This window comes from Oncorhynchus mykiss, chromosome 22, assembly GCF_013265735.2.
Source record: "Oncorhynchus mykiss isolate Arlee chromosome 22, USDA_OmykA_1.1, whole genome shotgun sequence".
Lineage (NCBI taxonomy): Eukaryota > Metazoa > Chordata > Actinopteri > Salmoniformes > Salmonidae > Oncorhynchus > Oncorhynchus mykiss.
Window position 1 is genome coordinate 51695487 of NC_048586.1, and position 18550 is coordinate 51714036.

General features: G+C 49.0%; 1 protein-coding gene across 3 annotated transcripts in view; it reads right to left on the reverse strand.

The window, feature by feature from the left end:
* The window catches only part of myo10l3 (myosin X, like 3), a 186610-nt gene extending 182711 nt beyond the window's left edge, over positions 1–3899 (reverse strand). The window contains exons 1-2 of one of the 3 annotated variants that reach the window (XM_036959515.1): positions 3821–3899; positions 3569–3736 (exon numbers count right to left, since the gene is read on the reverse strand). In XM_036959515.1, coding sequence (XP_036815410.1) covers positions 3569–3589 — 21 coding nt within the window. In that variant the 5' untranslated portion in view covers positions 3590–3736; positions 3821–3899. Of the gene's footprint in view, positions 1–3568 lie in introns of all 3 variants that reach the window. The other 2 variants (XM_036959516.1, XM_036959514.1) reach the window with 2 other exon arrangements.
* Between the last annotated feature and the right edge of the window lie 14651 nt (positions 3900–18550).

Consider the following 18550-nt stretch of genomic DNA (forward strand, 5'->3'; position numbering starts at 1 on the left):
GGTTCAGCCACAGGCTGGTGGGGTTTGGTTCAGCCACAGGCTGGTGGGTGGTGTGTGTGGGTGGTGTGTGTGTGTGTGTGTGTTGGGGGGGGGTACTCAGTTGTGAGGATAGATGCATGCCAGAGAGGAAGGAGACTACGGCACAGAAGACAGTCTTATACTCAGCTGGCCCCTCCCCGGAGTTTGTGTTAAACGCTCTATAACACTGCTTTCTTAGTGTCCAATAAGCTTTCTCTACCCTTAACCTTGTTCTGAACACCTCCAAAACAAAGGTCATGTGGTTTGGTAAGAAGAATGCCCCTCTCCACAGGTCTGATTACTACCTCTGAGGGTTTAGAGCTTGAGGTAGTCACCTCATACCAGTACTTGGGAGTATGGCTAGACGGTCCACTGTCCTTCTCTCAGCACATATCAAAGCTGCAGGCTAAGGTTAAATCTAGACTTGGTTTCCTCTATCGTAATCGCTCCTCTTTCACCCCAGCTGCCAAACGAAACCTGATTCAGATGACCATCTTAGATGACTCTTTATGGGGCGTCTCTCCCAGCGTGGCGTTGGGGGCGTCTCTCCCAGCGTGGCGTTGGGGGCGTCTCTCCCAGCGTGGCGTTGGGGGCGTCTCTCCCAGCGTGGCGTTGGGGGCGTCTCGTCATGTGTGTTTTGTCCTATAATTTTATTTAAATGTACTTTTCAAACCCAGCCCCCGTAGGAGGACCTTTGCCTTTTTGATAGGCCGTCATTGTAAATAAGTTCTTAACTGAATTGCCTAGTTAAATAAAGAGCTATATATATATATATATAGCAGGCAGTAGGTCGGCAGGTAGCCTAGCGGTTAGAGCAGACAGTAGGGTGGCAGGTAGCCTAGCGGTTAGAGCAGACAGTAGGGTGGCAGGTAGCCTAGCGGTTAGAGCAGACAGTAGGGTGGCAGGTAGCCTAGCGGTTAGAGCAGACAGTAGAGTGGCAGGTAGCCTAGCGGTTAGAGCAGACAGTAGGGTGGCAGGTAGCCTAGCGGTTAGAGCAGACAGTAGGGTGGCAGGTAGCCTAGCGGTTAGAGCAGACAGTAGAGTGGCAGGTAGCCTAGCGGTTAGAGCAGACAGTAGGGTGGCAGGTAGCCTAGCGGTTAGAGCAGACAGTAGGGTGGCAGGTAGCCTAGCGGTTAGAGCAGACAGTAGAGTGGCAGGTAGCCTAGCGGTTAGAGCAGACAGTAGGGTGGCAGGTAGCCTAGCGGTTATAGCAGATAGTAGGGTGGCAGGTAGCCTAGCGGTTAGAGCAGACAGTAGGGTGGCAGGTAGCCTAGCGGTTAGAGCAGACAGTAGGGTGGCAGGTAGCCTAGCGGTTAGAGCAGACAGTAGGGTGGCAGGTAGCCTAGCGGTTAGAGCAGACAGTTGGGTGGCAGGTAGCCTAGCGGTTAGAGCAGACAGTAGGGTGGAAGGTAGCCTAGCGGTTAGAGCAGACAGTAGGGTGGCAGGTAGCTTAGCGGTTAGAGCAGACAGTAGGGTGGCAGGTAGCCTAGCGGTTAGAGCAGACAGTAGAGTGGCAGGTAGCCTAGCGGTTAGAGCAGACAGTAGGGTGGCAGGTAGCCTAGCGGTTATAGCAGATAGTAGGGTGGCAGGTAGCCTAGCGGTTAGAGCGTTTTGCTAGTAACCAAAAGGTCACTGGCTTAAATCCCCGATCCGACTAGGTGAACAATCTGCCGATGTGCCCTTGAGCAAGGCAGTGAACCCTAGCAGTTCCTGTAAGTCGCTCTGGAAAAGAGCGTCTGCTAAATGACTAACATGGAGGCTGCTGAGAGGAGGACGGCTCAGATGAGAATGTGAGTAGGCACAGAGAGGGCTTAGAGGATAACCCAGCCTTACAGCAGTATGTTCCCCAGGCCACACAGCTTAGAGGATAACCCATCCTTACAGCAGTATGTTCCTCAGGCCACACAGCTTAGAGGATAACCCATCCTTACAGCAGGATGTTCCCCAGGCCACACAGTTTAGAGGATAACCCAGCCTTACAGCAGTATGTTCCTCAGGCCACACAGCTTAGAGGATAACCCATCCTTACAGCAGTATGTTCCTCAGGCCACACAGCTTAGAGGATATCCCATCCTTACAGCAGTATGTTCCCCAGGTCACACAGCTTAGAGGATAACCCATCCTTACAGCAGGATGTTCCCCAGGCCACACAGCTTAGAGGATAACCCATCCTTACAGCAGTATGTTCCTCAGGCCACACAGCTTAGAGGATAACCCATCCTTACAGCAGTATGTTCCCCAGGTCACACAGCTTAGAGGATAACCCATCCTTACAGCAGGATGTTCCCCAGGCCACACAGCTTAGAGGATAATCCATCCTTACAGCAGGATGTTCCCCAGGCCACACAGCTGCATATCAGGGTCCAAAAGAGCATAAGGAAACTAATTTGTCTCTGTTACATCTACGTTCCTTTAAGAGGACATGTAATACCAGAATGGGACAGTGGCCAATGAGGCCTGATCTTTTAGTCATCTCTGCATTCCATGGAGTCACAGTGAGGGAGTTTACATGCAATGCTATTCTTTAACTCCCATGACTTGTTGGATTCCAGATGAATTAAATCTGGTTGTTTTATAGGACTAGGGTTATCAAACGTCTATCGACATGCCTGTAGTCCTTTGAGTCACAGGTAACTAGGTATTCCCCTAAAAAAGAATGCCCTTATGGATCGATGTTCAGTAACAATATATTGGCTATATACACCGGGTACCAGGCTATATACACAGGGTGCCAGGCTAAATACACAGGGTACCAGGCTATATACGCAGGGCACCAGTACTGAGTCGATGTGCAGGGATACCAGGTAATTGCGGTAGATGTGTACATATGGTAGAGATAGTGACTATGCAGCAGGATAGATATTAAACAGGGGCAGCAGCGGTGTAACGAGTCAGAAGAAGAGTGCACTATGTGTCTGTAAACTTGTCATCCCGATCGACAGACAGTCCAGCTGCGTCCTGTGTACCTCATCTACCTTGTACCCCTTGCACATTGACTCGTTACGGGTACTCATATTATATATAGCCTCGCTGTTGTTATTTATTGTGTTACTATTTTACATTTCCTTACTTTTTAACTCTGCATTGTTGGAAAAGGGCTCGTAAGTAAGTCATTTCTCGGTAAAAGTCTACACCGGTCTGATTCTGCGCATATAATAAATAAGGTCTGATTAGTGGTCGAGCTGTCCTGTGTACCTCATCTACCTTGTACCCCTGCACATTGACTCGTTACTGGTCCCAGAGCAGCATGCTGGTGACTGACTGAAGACAGCAGCAGCAGCCTGTTATACACAAACTACTGGAAACATGTGTTGCTCAACTGCATCTACTCCTTGAGAAATAACCAGTGATCATTTCACTTCGCAGGCGAAAGGGACCGCAAAAAAAAGTCATTAATTATACCACCCAAAAACTGCTGGACATAAGTGTCCACTGCTCGTAAAGATGTAACAAAAGACGGTCCCGTCTCCTACAATCACTTTGGAATGAAACAATGTTTTGGAGCCGCAACAACTTCCCAAAAATATAACATGTAGAGACTTTGACTTACCTCTACAAAGAAGGAATCCATTTACAATAAATGATCCTCCAAGAAACTCTTCTGATCTTAGATTCCAGGTCCCACAGTGGAGCGGAGGACGAACATGTATTTCCTGATGCTTTCCATTCGCGAGCAGAGGTCAAGATGAGAGACGTTTCCTTCGCTCTCTTTCTTCTCCTAACGGGAATACACACCGAGTAAACCAGGGAATTCCTATTAGCGTCCCAGTCAGAAATCAGTTGTAAACGGGATTTAAAACACCTCAACACAAATAGACACAGCGTCCGTCTGTTTGACTCGTGTAGTATGTCCGGTATGAATGAGTCCGGTATGAATGAGCCCCGTATATCACTGAAGGCGGAGCTTGAAACGGTAGACTCGCCCATGAACCACGCCCTTATTGGAACAATGTAACAGCAGTGTAAATCTAATGAACTGATGATGATGCGTTTGTTATCATTTTCATTTCAATTATTAGTAGTTTAGTACACTATGTATACAAAAGTATGTGGACACGCCTTCAAATTAGTGGATTCGTCCATTTCAGCTACACCCATTGCTGACAGGTGTATAAAATCAAGCACACAACCATGCAATCTCCACAGAGAAACATTAACAGTAGAATGGCCTTACTGAAGAGCTCAGTGACTTTTAACGTGGCACTGTCATAAGATGCCACCTTTCCAACAAGTCAGTTTGTAAGATTGCTGCCCTGCTAGAGCTGCCCCGGTCAACTGTAAGTGCTGTTATTGTGAAGTGGAAATGTCTAGGAGCAACAACGGCTCAGCCGTGAAGTGGTAGGCCACACAAGCTCACAAAACGGGACTGCTGAGTGCTAAAGCATGTAAAAATACAAACAAACAAAAAAAGCGTCTGTCCTCAGTTGCAACACTCGCTACCGAGTTCCAAACTGCCCCTGGAAGCAACACTCACTACCGAGTTCCAAACTGCCTCTGGAAGTAACACTCACTACCGAGTTCCAAACTGCCTCTGGAAGCAACACTCGCTACCGAGTTCCAAACTGCCTCTGGAAGTAACACTCACTACCGAGTTCCAAACTGCCCCTGGAAGCAACACTCGCTACCGAGTTCCAAACTGCCTCTGGAAGCAACACTCACTACCGAGTTCCAAACTGCCCCTGGAAGTAACACTCACTACCGAGTTCCAAACTGCCCCTGGAAGCAACACTCGCTACCGAGTTCCAAACTGCCTCTGGAAGCAACACTCACTACCGAGTTCCAAACTGCCTCTGGAAGTAACACTCACTACCGAGTTCCAAACTGCCTCTGGAAGCAACACTCACTACCGAGTTCCAAACTGCCTCTGGAAGCAACACTCACTACCGAGTTCCAAACTGCCTCTGGAAGCAACACTCACTACCGAGTTCCAAACTGCCTCTGGAAGCAACACTCACTACCGAGTTCCAAACTGCCTCTGGAAGCAACACTCACTACCGAGTTCCAAACTGCCTCTGGAAGCAACACTCACTACCGAGTTCCAAACTGCCTCTGGAAGTAACACTCACTACCGAGTTCCAAACTGCCCCTGGAAGCAACACTCGCTACCGAGTTCCAAACTGCCCCTGGAAGCAACACTCACTACTGAGTTCCAACCTGCCTCTGGAAGCAACACTCACTACCGAGTTCCAAACTGCCTCTGGAAGCAACACTCACTACCGAGTTCCAAACTGCCTCTGGAAGTAACACTCACTACCGAGTTCCAAACTGCCCCTGGAAGCAACACTCGCTACCGAGTTCCAAACTGCCCCTGGAAGCAACACTCACTACCGAGTTCCAAACTGCCTCTGGAAGCAACACTCACTACCGAGTTCCAAACTGCCTCTGGAAGCAACACTCACTACCGAGTTCCAAACTGCCCCTGGAAGCAACACTCACTACCGAGTTCCAAACTGCCCCTGGAAGCAACACTCGCTACCGAGTTCCAAACTGCCTCTGGAAGCAACACTCACTACCGAGTTCCAAACTGCCTCTGGAAGCAACACTCACTACCGAGTTCCAAACTGCCCCTGGAAGCAACACTCACTACCGAGTTCCAAACTGCCCCTGGAAGCAACACTCACTACCGAGTTCCAAACTGCCCCTGGAAGTAACACTCGCTACCGAGTTCCAAACTGCCTCTGGAAGCAACACTCGCTACCGAGTTCCAAACTGCCTCTGGAAGCAACACTCGCTACCGAGTTCCAAACTGCCTCTGGAAGCAACACTCACTACCGAGTTCCAAACTGCCCCTGGAAGCAACACTCACTACCGAGTTCCAAACTGCCCCTGGAAGCAACACTCACTACCGAGTTCCAAACTGCCCCTGGAAGTAACACTCGCTACCGAGTTCCAAACTGCCTCTGGAAGCAACACTCGCTACCGAGTTCCAAACTGCCTCTGGAAGCAACACTCGCTACCGAGTTCCAAACTGCCTCTGGAAGTAACACTCGCTACCGAGTTCCAAACTGCCTCTGGAAGCAACACTCACTACCGAGTTCCAAACTGCCTCTGGAAGCAACACTCACTACCGAGTTCCAAACTGCCTCTGGAAGTAACACTCACTACCGAGTTCCAAACTGCCTCTGGAAGCAACACTCACTACCGAGTTCCAAACTGCCTCTGGAAGCAACACTCACTACCGAGTTCCAAACTGCCTCTGGAAGTAACACTCACTACCGAGTTCCAAACTGCCTCTGGAAGCAACACTCACTACCGAGTTCCAAACTGCCTCTGGAAGCAACACTCGCTACCGAGTTCCAAACTGCCTCTGGAAGCAACACTCACTACCGAGTTCCAAACTGCCTCTGGAAGTAACACTCACTACCGAGTTCCAACCTGCCTCAGGAAGTAACACTCACTACCGAGTTCCAAACTGCCTCTGGAAGCAACACTCACTACCGAGTTCCAACCTGCCTCTGGAAGTAACATCAGCACAAAAACAGTTGATCGGGAACTTCATGAAATGGGTTTCCAGGGCAGAGCAGCCGCACACAAGCCTAAGATCACCATGCGCAATGCCAAGCGTTGGCTGGAGTAGCAGCAGTTTGGGGAAGGCCCTTTCCTGTTTCAGCATGACAATACCCCTATGCACAAAGCAAGGTCCATACAGAAAGGGTTTGTTGAGATCGGTGTGGAAGAACTTGACTGGCCTGCACAGAGGCCTGACCTCTGCCCCATCGAACACCTTTGAGTATTGAGCCAGGTCTTATCGCCCAACGTCAGTGCCAACCTCACTAATGCTCTTGTGGCTGAATGGAAGCAAGTCCCCTCAGAAATGTTTGTCAACATCTAGTGGAAAGCCTTCCCAGAAGAGTGGAGGCTGTTATAGCAGCAATGTTCCTACATCTAGTGGAAAGCCTTCCCAGAAGAGTGGAGGCTGTTATAGCAGCAATGTTCCAACATCTAGTGGAAAGCCTTCCCAGAAGAGTGGAGGTGTCATGTATTGTCATGTTGTGTCTTTCTGTCCTGTCCTTTCACCCTGTCTCCCTCTGCTGGTCGTATTAGGTTACCTTTTCTCCCCCGCTTTCCCCCAGCTGTTCCTTGTCTCCTCTTGACTACCTCGTCACCCCTTCTCCCACCTGTTCCCCTTTTCCCTCTGATTAGTCCCCTATATCTCTCTCTGTTTTTGTTCCTGTCCTTGTCGGATTCTTGTTTGTTGTGTTTCATGCCTGAACCAGACTATCGTCATGTTTGCTGTAACCTTGTCCTGTCCTGTCGGAATCTGCCGGTCTATCTGAGCCTACCTATGTTTGGTTATTAAAGAAGCTCTGTTTAAGTTAGTTCGCTTTTGGGTCCTCATTCACTCACCGTAACAGAAGAATCCGACCAAGAATGGACCCAGCGACTTCGGATCCTCTCCACTCAGCCGTCGAGATCCAGGGAGCGATGCTAGGCAGACACGAGCAGGAATTGTCTGCTGCTCGACATGCCGTTGAGACCCTGGCCACCCAAGTCTCCAACCTCACAGAACAGGTTCACCATCTCCGCCTCGATCCACCGGCCACTTCCAGGGCTTTCGAATCTCCGGAGCCCAGAATCAATAACCCGCCGTGTTACTCTGGGGAGCCCACTGAATGCCGCTCGTTCCTCACCCAGTGTGATATTGTGTTTTCTCTCCAGCCCAACACTTACGCCAGGAGCACTGCTCGTGTCGCCTACGTCATATCTCTCCTTACTGGACGGGCTCGTGAGTGGGGCACGGCAATCTGGGAGGCAAGGGCTGAGTGTACTAACCAGTATCAGGACTTTAAGGAGGAGATGATACGGGTTTTTGATCGATCTGTTTTTGGGGAGGAGGCTTCCAGGGCCCTGTCTTCCCTATGTCAAGGCAATCGATCCATAACAGACTACTCTATTGAGTTTCGCACTCTTGCTGCCTCCAGTGGCTGGAACGAGCCGGCTTTGCTCGCTCGTCTTCTGGAGGGTCTCCGCGCAGAGGTAAAGGATGAGATTCTCTCCCGGGAGGTTCCTTCCAGCGTGGATTCCTTGATTGAACTCGCTATTCGCATTGAGCGACGGGTTGATCTTCGTCACCGAGCTCGTGGAAAGGAGCTCGCGTTCTCCGTTGCCCCCCTCTCCGCATCACTACCATCTTCCTCTGCCGGCTCGGGAGCTGAGCCTATGCAGCTGGGAGGTATCCGCGTCTCGACTAAGGAGAGGGAACGGAGAATCACCAACCGCCTCTGTCTCTATTGCGGTTCTGCTGGTCATTTTGTCACTTCATGTCCAGTAAAAGCCAGAGCTCATCAGTAAGCGGAGGGCTACTGGTGAGCGCTACTACTCCTGTCTCTCCTTCAAGATCCTGCACTACCTTGTCGGTCCATCTACGCTGGACCGGTTCGTCAGCTTCCTGCAGTGCCTTAATAGACTCTGGGGCGGAGGGCTGTTTTATGGACGAGACCTGGGCTCGGGAACATGACATTCCTCTCAGACAGTTAAGGGAGTCCACGGCCTTGTTCGCCCTGGATGGTAGTCCTCTCCCCAGGATTCAGCGTGAGACGCTACCTTTAACCCTCACTGTTTCCGGTAATCATAGCGAAACCATTTCTTTTTTGATTTTTCGTTCACCTTTTACACCTGTTGTTTTGGGCCATCCCTGGCTAGTTTGTCATAATCCTTCCATTAATTGGTCTAGTAATTCTATCCTCTCCTGGAACGTCTCTTGTCATGTGAAATGTTTAATGTCTGCTATCCCTCCTGTTTCCTCTGTCTCTTCTTCACAGGAGGAGCCTGGTGATTTGACAGGGGTGCCGGAGGAATATCACGATCTGCGCACGGTGTTCAGTCGGTCCAGGGCCACCTCTCTTCCTCCACACCGGTCGTATGATTGTAGTATTGATCTCCTTCCGGGAACCACTCCCCCCCGGGGTAGACTATACTCTCTGTCGGCTCCCGAACGTAAGGCTCTCGAGGATTATTTGTCTGTAGCTCTTGACGCCGGTACCATAGTCCCCTCCTCCTCTCCCGCCGGAGCGGGGTTTTTTTTTGTCAAGAAGAAGGACGGGTCTCTGCGCCCCTGCATAGATTATCGAGGGCTGAATGACATAACAGTTAAGAATCGTTATCCGCTTCCTCTTATGTCTTCAGCCTTCGAGATCCTGCAGGGAGCCAGGTTTTTCACTAAGTTGGACCTTCGTAACGCTTACCATCTCGTGCGCATCAGGGAGGGGGACGAGTGGAAGACGGCGTTTAACACTCCGTTAGGGCACTTTGAATACCGGGTTCTTCCTTTCGGCCTCGCTAACGCTCCAGCTGTCTTTCAGGCATTAGTCAATGATGTCCTGAGAGACATGCTGAACATCTTTGTTTTCGTTTACCTTGACGATATCCTGATTTTTTCACCGTCACTCCAGATTCATCTTCAGCACGTTCGACGTGTCCTCCAGCGCCTTTTAGAGAATTGTCTTTTTGTGAAGGCTGAGAAGTGCACTTTTCATGCCTCCTCCGTCACATTTCTCGGTTCTGTTATTTCCGCTGAAGGCATTAAGATGGATCCCGCTAAGGTCCAAGCTGTCATTGATTGGCCCGCCCCTAAGTCACGTGTCGAGCTGCAGCGCTTTCTCGGCTTCGCGAACTTCTATCGTCGTTTCATCCGTAATTTCGGTCAGGTGGCAGCTCCTCTCACAGCCCTTACTTCTGTCAAGACGTGCTTTAAGTGGTCCGTTTCCGCCCAGGGAGCTTTTGATCTCCTCAAGAATCGTTTTACATCCGCTCCTATCCTTGTTACACCTGACGTCTCTAGACAGTTCGTTGTCGAGGTTGACGCGTCAGAGGTGGGCGTGGGAGCCATTCTTTCTCAGCGCTCCCTCTCTGACGACAAGGTCCACCCATGCGCGTATTTTTCTCATCGCCTGTCGCCGTCGGAACGTAACTATGATGTGGGAAACCGCGAACTGCTCGCCATCCGGTTAGCCCTAGGCGAATGGCGACAGTGGTTGGAGGGGGCGACCGTTCCTTTTGTCGTTTGGACTGACCATAGGAACCTTGAGTACATCCGTTCTGCCAAACGACTTAATGCGCGTCAGGCGCGTTGGGCGCTGTTTTTCGCTCGTTTCGAGTTCGTGATTTCTTATCGTCCGGGCTCTAAGAACACCAAGCCTGATGCTTTATCTCGTCTCTTCAGTTCTTCAGTAGCCTCCACTGACCCCGAGGGGATTCTCCCTGAGGGGCGTGTTGTCGGGTTGACTGTCTGGGGAATTGAGAGGCAGGTAAAGCAAGCGCTCACTCACACTCCGTCGCCGCGCGCTTGTCCTAGGAACCTTCTTTTCGTTCCCGTTCCTACTCGTCTGGCCGTTCTTCAGTGGGCTCACTCTGCCAAGTTAGCCGGCCACCCTGGCGTTCGGGGTACGCTTGCTTCCATTCGCCAGCGTTTTTGGTGGCCCACCCGGGAGCATGACACGCGTCGTTTCGTGGCTGCTTGTTCGGTCTGCGCGCAGACTAATTCCGGTAACTCCCCTCCTGCCGGCCATCTCAGGCCGCTTCCCATTCCCTCTCGACCGTGGTCTCACATCGCCTTAGATTTTGTCACCGGACTGCCTTCGTCAGCGGGGAAGACTGTTATTCTTACGGTTGTCGATAGGTTCTCTAAGGCGGCTCATTTCATTCCCCTTGCTAAGCTTCCTTCTGCTAAAGAGACGGCACAAATCATCATCGAGAATGTTTTCAGAATTCATGGCCTTCCGTCAGACGTCGTTTCGGACAGAGGTCCGCAATTCACGTCTCAATTTTGGAGGGAGTTTTGCCGTTTGATTGGGGCTTCCGTCAGTCTCTCTTCCGGCTTTCACCCCCAGTCTAACGGTCAAGCAGAACGGGCCAATCAGACTATTGGTCGCATCTTACGCAGTCTTTCTTTTCGCAACCCTGCGTCTTGGTCAGAACAGCTCCCCTGGGCAGAATACGCCCACAACTCGCTTCCTTCGTCTGCGACCGGGCTATCTCCTTTTCAGAGTAGCCTCGGGTACCAGCCTCCGCTGTTCTCATCTCAGTTCGCCGAGTCCAGCGTCCCCTCCGCTCAGGCTTTTGTCCAACGTTGCGAGCGCACCTGGAAGAGGGTCAGGTCTGCACTTTGCCGTTATAGGACGCAGACTGTGAGGGCTGCTAATAAGCGTAGAACTAAGAGTCCTAGATATTGTCGCGGTCAGAGAGTTTGGCTCTCCACTCAGAACCTTCCCCTTAAGACGGCTTCTCGCAAGTTGACCCCGCGGTTCATTGGTCCGTTCCGTATTTCTCGGGTCATTAATCCTGTCGCAGTTCGACTTCTTCTTCCGCGATACCTTCGTCGCGTCCACCCGGTCTTCCATGTCTCCTGTATTAAGCCCGTTCTTCGCGCCCCCGCTCGTCTCCCCCCCCCCCCCCCCCCCCCCCCCCCCCATCCTTGTCGAGGGCGCACCCATCTACAGGGTCCGCAGGATTTTGGACATGCGTCCTCGGGGCCGTGGTCACCAGTACCTCGTTGATTGGGAGGGGTACGGTCCTGAGGAGAGGAGTTGGGTTCCCTCTCGGGACGTGCTGGACCGTGCGCTGATCGAGGATTTCCTCCGTTGCCGCCAGGTTTCCTCCTCGAGTGCGCCAGGAGGCGCTCGGTGAGTGGGGGGGTACTGTCATGTATTGTCATGTTGTGTCTTTCTGTCCTGTCCTTTCACCCTGTCTCCCTCTGCTGGTCGTATTAGGTTACCTTTTCTCCCCCGCTTTCCCCCAGCTGTTCCTTGTCTCCTCTTGACTACCTCGTCACCCCTTCTCCCACCTGTTCCCCTTTTCCCTCTGATTAGTCCCCTATATCTCTCTCTGTTTTTGTTCCTGTCCTTGTCGGATTCTTGTTTGTTGTGTTTCATGCCTGAACCAGACTATCGTCATGTTTGCTGTAACCTTGTCCTGTCCTGTCGGAATCTGCCGGTCTATCTGAGCCTACCTATGTTTGGTTATTAAAGAAGCTCTGTTTAAGTTAGTTCGCTTTTGGGTCCTCATTCACTCACCGTAACAGGAGGCTGTTATAGCAGCAATGTTCCAACATCTAGTGGAAAGCCTTCCCAGAAGAGCGGAGGCTGTTATAGCAGCAATGTTCCAACATCTAGTGGAAAGCCTTCCCAGAACAGTGGAGGCTGTTATAGCAGCAAAGGGGGAACCAACTCCATATTAATGTCCATGATTTTGGAATGAGATGTTTGATTAGCAGGTGTCCACGTGACAACATGAAAAATGGTCCTGATTTTTTAAGCATATGTTATTGTACCTCAATGGACAGAGTCAGGGTTATCCAGGGCTGTAAAGGAGACCAGGCCATTGACTTACTTCACTGGAAGAACTGGGAGAGAGAACATAGGAGAGAGAGCATAGGAGAGGGAGAAAGAGCATAGGAGAGGGAGAGAGAGCACAGGAGAGAGAGCATAGGAGAGGGAGAGAGAGCATAGGAGAGGGAGCATAGGAGAAAGAGCATAGGAGAGAGAGTCCATAGGAGAGGAAGAGAGAGCATAGGAGAGAGAGCATAGGCGAGGGAGAGAGAGCATAGGAGAGGGAGCATAGGAGAAAGAGCATAGGAGAGAGAGTCCATAGGAGAGGAAGAGAGAGCATAGGAGAGAGAGCATAGGAGAGGGAGAGAGAGCATAGGAGAGGGAGCATAGGAGAAAGAGCATAGGAGAGAGAGTCCATAGGAGAGGAAGAGAGAGCATAGGAGAGAGAGCATAGGATAGAGAGCATAGGAGAGCGAGAGAGAGCATAGGAGAGGGAGAGAGAGAGAATAGGGTGGAGAGACAGAGAGAGAGAGAAAAAAATAAAATGTAGTAATATTGCTGTATTACTAAACAGTGCCTTATTCACCTCGGACCTTAATACACAACAACAGTTCTTCCCAAAATCTACACTTAGATCGTACTCTGGATGCTCCAACACCATAATGGAGTAGCCTGTACGGATCCACTATCAGACTCTGGATGCTCCAACACCATAATGGAGTAGCCTGTACGGATCCACTATCAGACTCTGGATGCTCCAACACCATAATGGAGTAGCCTGTACGGATCCACTATCAGACTCTGGATGCTCCAACACCATAATGGAGTAGCCTGTACGGATCCACTATCAGACTCTGGATGCTCCAACACCATAATGGAGTAGCCTGTACGGATCCACTATCAGACTCTGGATGCTCCAACACCATAATGGAGTAGCCTGTACGGATCCACTATCAGACTCTGGATGCTCCAACACCATAATGGAGTAGCCTGTACGGATCCACTATCAGACTCTGGATGCTCCAACACCATAATGGAGTAGCCTGTACGGATCCTCTATCAGACTCTGGATGCTCCAACACCATAATGGAGTAGCCTGTACAGATTCTCTATCAGACTCTGGATGCTCCAACACTATAATGGAGTAGCCTGTACGGATTCTCTATCAGACTCTGGATGCTCCAACACCATAATGGAGTAGCCTGTACGGATCCTCTATCAGACTCTGGATGCTCCAACACCATAATGGAGTAGCCTGTACGGATCCTCTATCAGACTCTGGATGCTCCAACACCATAATGGAGTAGCCTGTACGGATCCACTATCAGACTCTGGATGCTCCAACACCATAATGGAGTAGCCTGTACGGATCCACTATCAGACTCTGGATGCTCCAACACCATAATGGAGTAGCCTGTACGGATCCACTATCAGACTCTGGATGCTCCAACACCATAATGGAGTAGCCTGTACGGATCCACTATCAGACTCTGGATGCTCCAACACCATAATGGAGTAGCCTGTACGGATCCACTATCAGACTCTGGATGCTCCAACACCATAATGGAGTAGCCTGTACGGATCCTCTATCAGACTCTGGATGCTCCAACACCATAATGGAGTAGCCTGTACAGATTCTCTATCAGACTCTGGATGCTCCAACACTATAATGGAGTAGCCTGTACGGATTCTCTATCAGACTCTGGATGCTCCAACACCATAATGGAGTAGCCTGTACGGATCCTCTATCAGACTCTGGATGCTCCAACACCATAATGGAGTAGCCTGTACGGATCCTCTATCAGACTCTGGATGCTCCAACACCATAATGGAGTAGCCTGTACGGATCCACTATCAGACTCTGGATGCTCCAACACCATAATGGAGTAGCCTGTACGGATCCTCTATCAGAATCACGCTCATTGCATGTGATTTGTAGCGAATATTGGCTGAAATAACCTGTGCTGACCTGTGTGCTGTCTGCGGTGGGGATGTTGTTGGCTGTATCAAAACACCAAGTCGCCAGATAAACCGCTTTTCTATCATAATAAGGTAAAGTCATTTCCGGTCACGACTTGCAGACTTGTTTTTGAGTTGCTGTGCGTTTTGTTGCCAACCTGTTTTGCTACCTGACAAATTTACGGTTTTTACTTTTTAATTACCGTTTATATTTTTGTTTTTTCCTCCTCAACTTTTTCACTCCGGACGCTTTATCTGGACACGGTTCGTCAGGACCTCCAACAGCCGAAGCTAAGTAGTAACATTAACATGATGCCTTCTAATTGCAGTCGCTGTACTCGCGTTACGGCGAGGATAGCTGTGCTACAAGCCCAGCTTCAGACGCAATCGCTAGGCAAGGGTAATTTCAGTGTAGGAAAGGATGAAACAGCGTCTGTGCCACCAGTAAGTACAGATAGTAGTATAAATCCCCTGGCACAGTCCCCGCAGCCGGACAACTTTCTCACGGTTTCTGGAAGGAAATGCTGTAGGAACGCTCAACCGGTGTCGCTCATTCAGCCGACAGAAACTTTCAACCGGTTTTCCCCATTAAGCAGCGGGTCGGAGTCAGAGGCCGAGTCTTCTCTGGTCTCTACTCCTCCCGTTACGGGGTCTGAGACGCCGAAGCCTCCCACCATTAGCTCTGACAAATTGAAAACCCTAGTCATTGGCGACTCCATTACCCTCAGTATTAGACTTAAAACGAATCATCCAGCGATCATACACTGTTTACCAGGGGGCAGGGCTGCTGACGTTAAGGCTAATCTGAAGATGGTGCTGGCTAAAGCTAAAACTGGCGAGTGTAGAGAGTATAGGGATATTATTATCCACGTCGACACCAACGATGTTAGGATGAAACAGTCAGGAGGTCACCAAGCGCAACATAGCTTCAGTGTGTAAATCAGCTAGAAAGATGTGTCGGCATCAAATAATTGTCTCTGGCCCCCTCCCAGTTAGGGGGAGTGATGAGCTCTACAGCAGAGTCTCACAACTCAATCGCTGGTTGAAAACTGTTTTCTGCCCCTCCCAAAAGATAGAATTTGTAGATAATTGGCCCTCTTTCTGGGACTCACCCACAAACAGGACCAAGCCTGACCTGCTGAGGAGTGACGGACTCCATCCTAGCTGGAGGGGTGCTCTCATTTTATCTACCAACATAGACAGGGCTCTAACTCCTCTAGCTCCACAATGAAATAGGGTGCAGGCCAGGCAGCAGGCTGTTAGCCCGCCTGCCAGCATAGTGGAGTCTGCCACTAGCAGAGTCAGTGTAGTCAGCTCAGCTATCACCATTGAGACCATGTCTGTGCCTCGACCTAGGTTGGGCAAAACTAAATATGGCGGTGTTCGCCTTAGCAATCTCACTAGGATAAAGACCACCTCCATTCCTGTCATTATTGAAAGAGATCATGATACCTCACATCTCAAAATAGGGCTACTTAATGTTAGATCCCTTACTTCAAAGGCAATTATAGTCAATGAACTAATCACTGATCATAATCTTGATGTGATTGGCCTGACTGAAACATGGCTTAAGCCTGATGAATTTACTGTGTTAAATGAGGCCTCACTTCCTGGCTACACTAGTGACCATATTCCCCGTGCATCCCGCAAAGGCGGAGGTGTTGCTAACATTTACGATAGCAAATTTCAATTTACAAAAAAAAAATGACGTTTTCGTCTTTTGAGCTTCTAGTCATGAAATCTTTGCAGCCTACTCAATCACTTTTTATAGCTACTGTTTACAGGCCTCCTGGGCCATATACAGCGTTCCTCACTGAGTTCCCTGAATTCCTATCGGACCTTGTAGTCATAGCGGATAATATTCAAATCTTTGGTGACTTTAATATTCACATGGAAAAGTCCACAGACCCACTCCAAAAGGCTTTCGGAGCCATCATCGACTCAGTGGGTTTTGTCCAACATGTCTCTGGACCCACTCACTGTCACAGTCATACGCTGGACCTAGTTTTGTCCCATGGAATAAATGTTGTGGATCTTAATGTTTTTCCTCATAATCCTGGACTATCGGACCACCATTTTATTACGTTTGCAATTGCAACAAATAATCTGCTCAGACCCCAACCAAGGATCATCAAAAGTCGTGCTATAAATTCACAGACAACACAAAGATTCCTTGATGTCCTTCCAGATTCCCTCTGTCTACCCAAGGACGCCAGAGGACAAAAATCAGTTAACCACCTAACTGAGGAACTCAATTTAACCTTGCGCAATACCCTAGATGCAGTTGCACCCCTAAAAACTAAAAACATTTCTCATAAGAAACTAGCTCCCTGGTACACAGAAAATACCCGAGCTCTGAAGCAAGCTTCCAGAAAATTGGAACGGAAATGGCGCCACACCAAACTGGAAGTCTTCCGACTAGCTTGGAAAGACAGTACTGTGTAGTACCGAAGAGCCCTTACTGCTGCTCGATCATCCTATTTTTCTAACTTAATTAAGGAAAATAAGAACAATCCGAAATTCCTTTTTGATACTGTCGCAAAGCTAACTAAAAAGCAGCATTCCCCAAGAGAGGATGACTTTCACTTTAGCAGTGATAAATTCATGAACTTCTTTGAGGAAAAGATTATGATTATTAGAAAGCAAATTACGGACTCTTCCTTAAATCTGCGTATTCCTTCAAAGCTCAGTTGTCCTGAGTCTGCACAACTCTGCCAGGACCTAGGATCAAGAGAGACGCTCAAGTGTTTTAGTACTATATCTCTTGACACAATGATGGAAATAATCATGGCCTCTAAACCTTCAAGCTGCATACTGGACCCTATTCCAACTAAACTACTGAAAGAGCTGCTTCCTGTGCTTGGCCCTCCTATGTTGAACATAATAAACGGCTCTCTATCCACCGGATGTGTACCAAACTCACTAAAAGTGGCAGTAATAAAGCCTCTATTGAAAAAACCAAAACTTGACCCAGAAAATATAAAAAACTATCGGCCTAAACTATCGAATCTTCCATTCCTCTCAATTTTAGAAAAGGCTGTTGCGCAACAACTCACTGCCTTCCTGAAGACAAACAATGTATACGAAATGCTTCAGTCTGGTTTTAGACCCCATCATAGCACTGAGACGGCACTTGTGAAGGTGGTAAATGACATTTTAATGGCATCGGACCGAGGCTCTGCATCTGTTCTCGTGCTCCTAGACCTTAGTGCTGCTTTTGATACCATCGATCACCACATTCTTTTGGAGAGATTGGAAACCCAAATTGGTCTACACGGACAAGTTCTGGCCTGGTTTAGATCTTATCTGTCGGAAAGATATCAGTTTGTCACTGTGAATAGTTTGTCCTCTGACAAATCAACTGTAAATTTCGGTGTTCCTCAAGGTTCCGTTTTAGGACCACTATTGTTTTCACTATATATTTTACCTCTTGGGGATGTTATTCGAAAACATAATGTTAACTTTCACTGCTATGCGGATGACACACAGCTGTACATTTCAATTAAACATGGTGAAGCCCCAAAATTGCCCTTGCTAGAAGAATGTGTTTCAGACATAAGGAAGTGGATGGCTGCAAACTTTCTACTTTTAAACTCCGACAAAACAGAGATGCTTGTTCTAGGTCCCAAGAAACAAAGAGATCTTCTGTTGAAGCTGACAATTAATCTTAATGGTTGTACAGTCGTCTCAAATAAAACTGTGAAGGACCTCGGCGTTACTCTGGACCCTGATCTCTCTTTTGAAGAACATATCAAGACAATTTCAAGGACAGCTTTTTTCCATCTACGTAACATTGCAAAAATCAGAAACTTTCTGTCCAAAAATGATGCAGAAAAATTAATCCATGCTTTTGTCACTTCTAGGTTAGACTACTGCAATGCTCTACTTTCCGGCTACCCGGATAAAGCACTAAATAAACTTCAGTTAGTGCTAAATACGGCTGCTAGAATCCTGACTAGAACCAAAAAATTTGATCATATTACTCCAGTGCTAGCCTCTCTACACTGGCTTCCTGTCAAAGCAAGGGCTGATTTCAAGGTTTTACTGCTAACCTACAAAGCATTACATGGGCTTGCTCCTACCTATATCTCCGATTTGGTCCTGCCGTACATACCTACACGTACGCTACGGTCACAAGACGCAGGCCACCTAATTGTCCCTAGAATTTCTAAGCAAACAGCTGGAGGCAGGGCTTTCTCCTATAGAGCTCCATTTTTATGGAACGGTCTGCCTACCCATGTCAGAGACGCAAACTCGGTCTCAACCTTTAAGTCTCTACTGAAGACTCATCTCTTCAGTGGGTCATA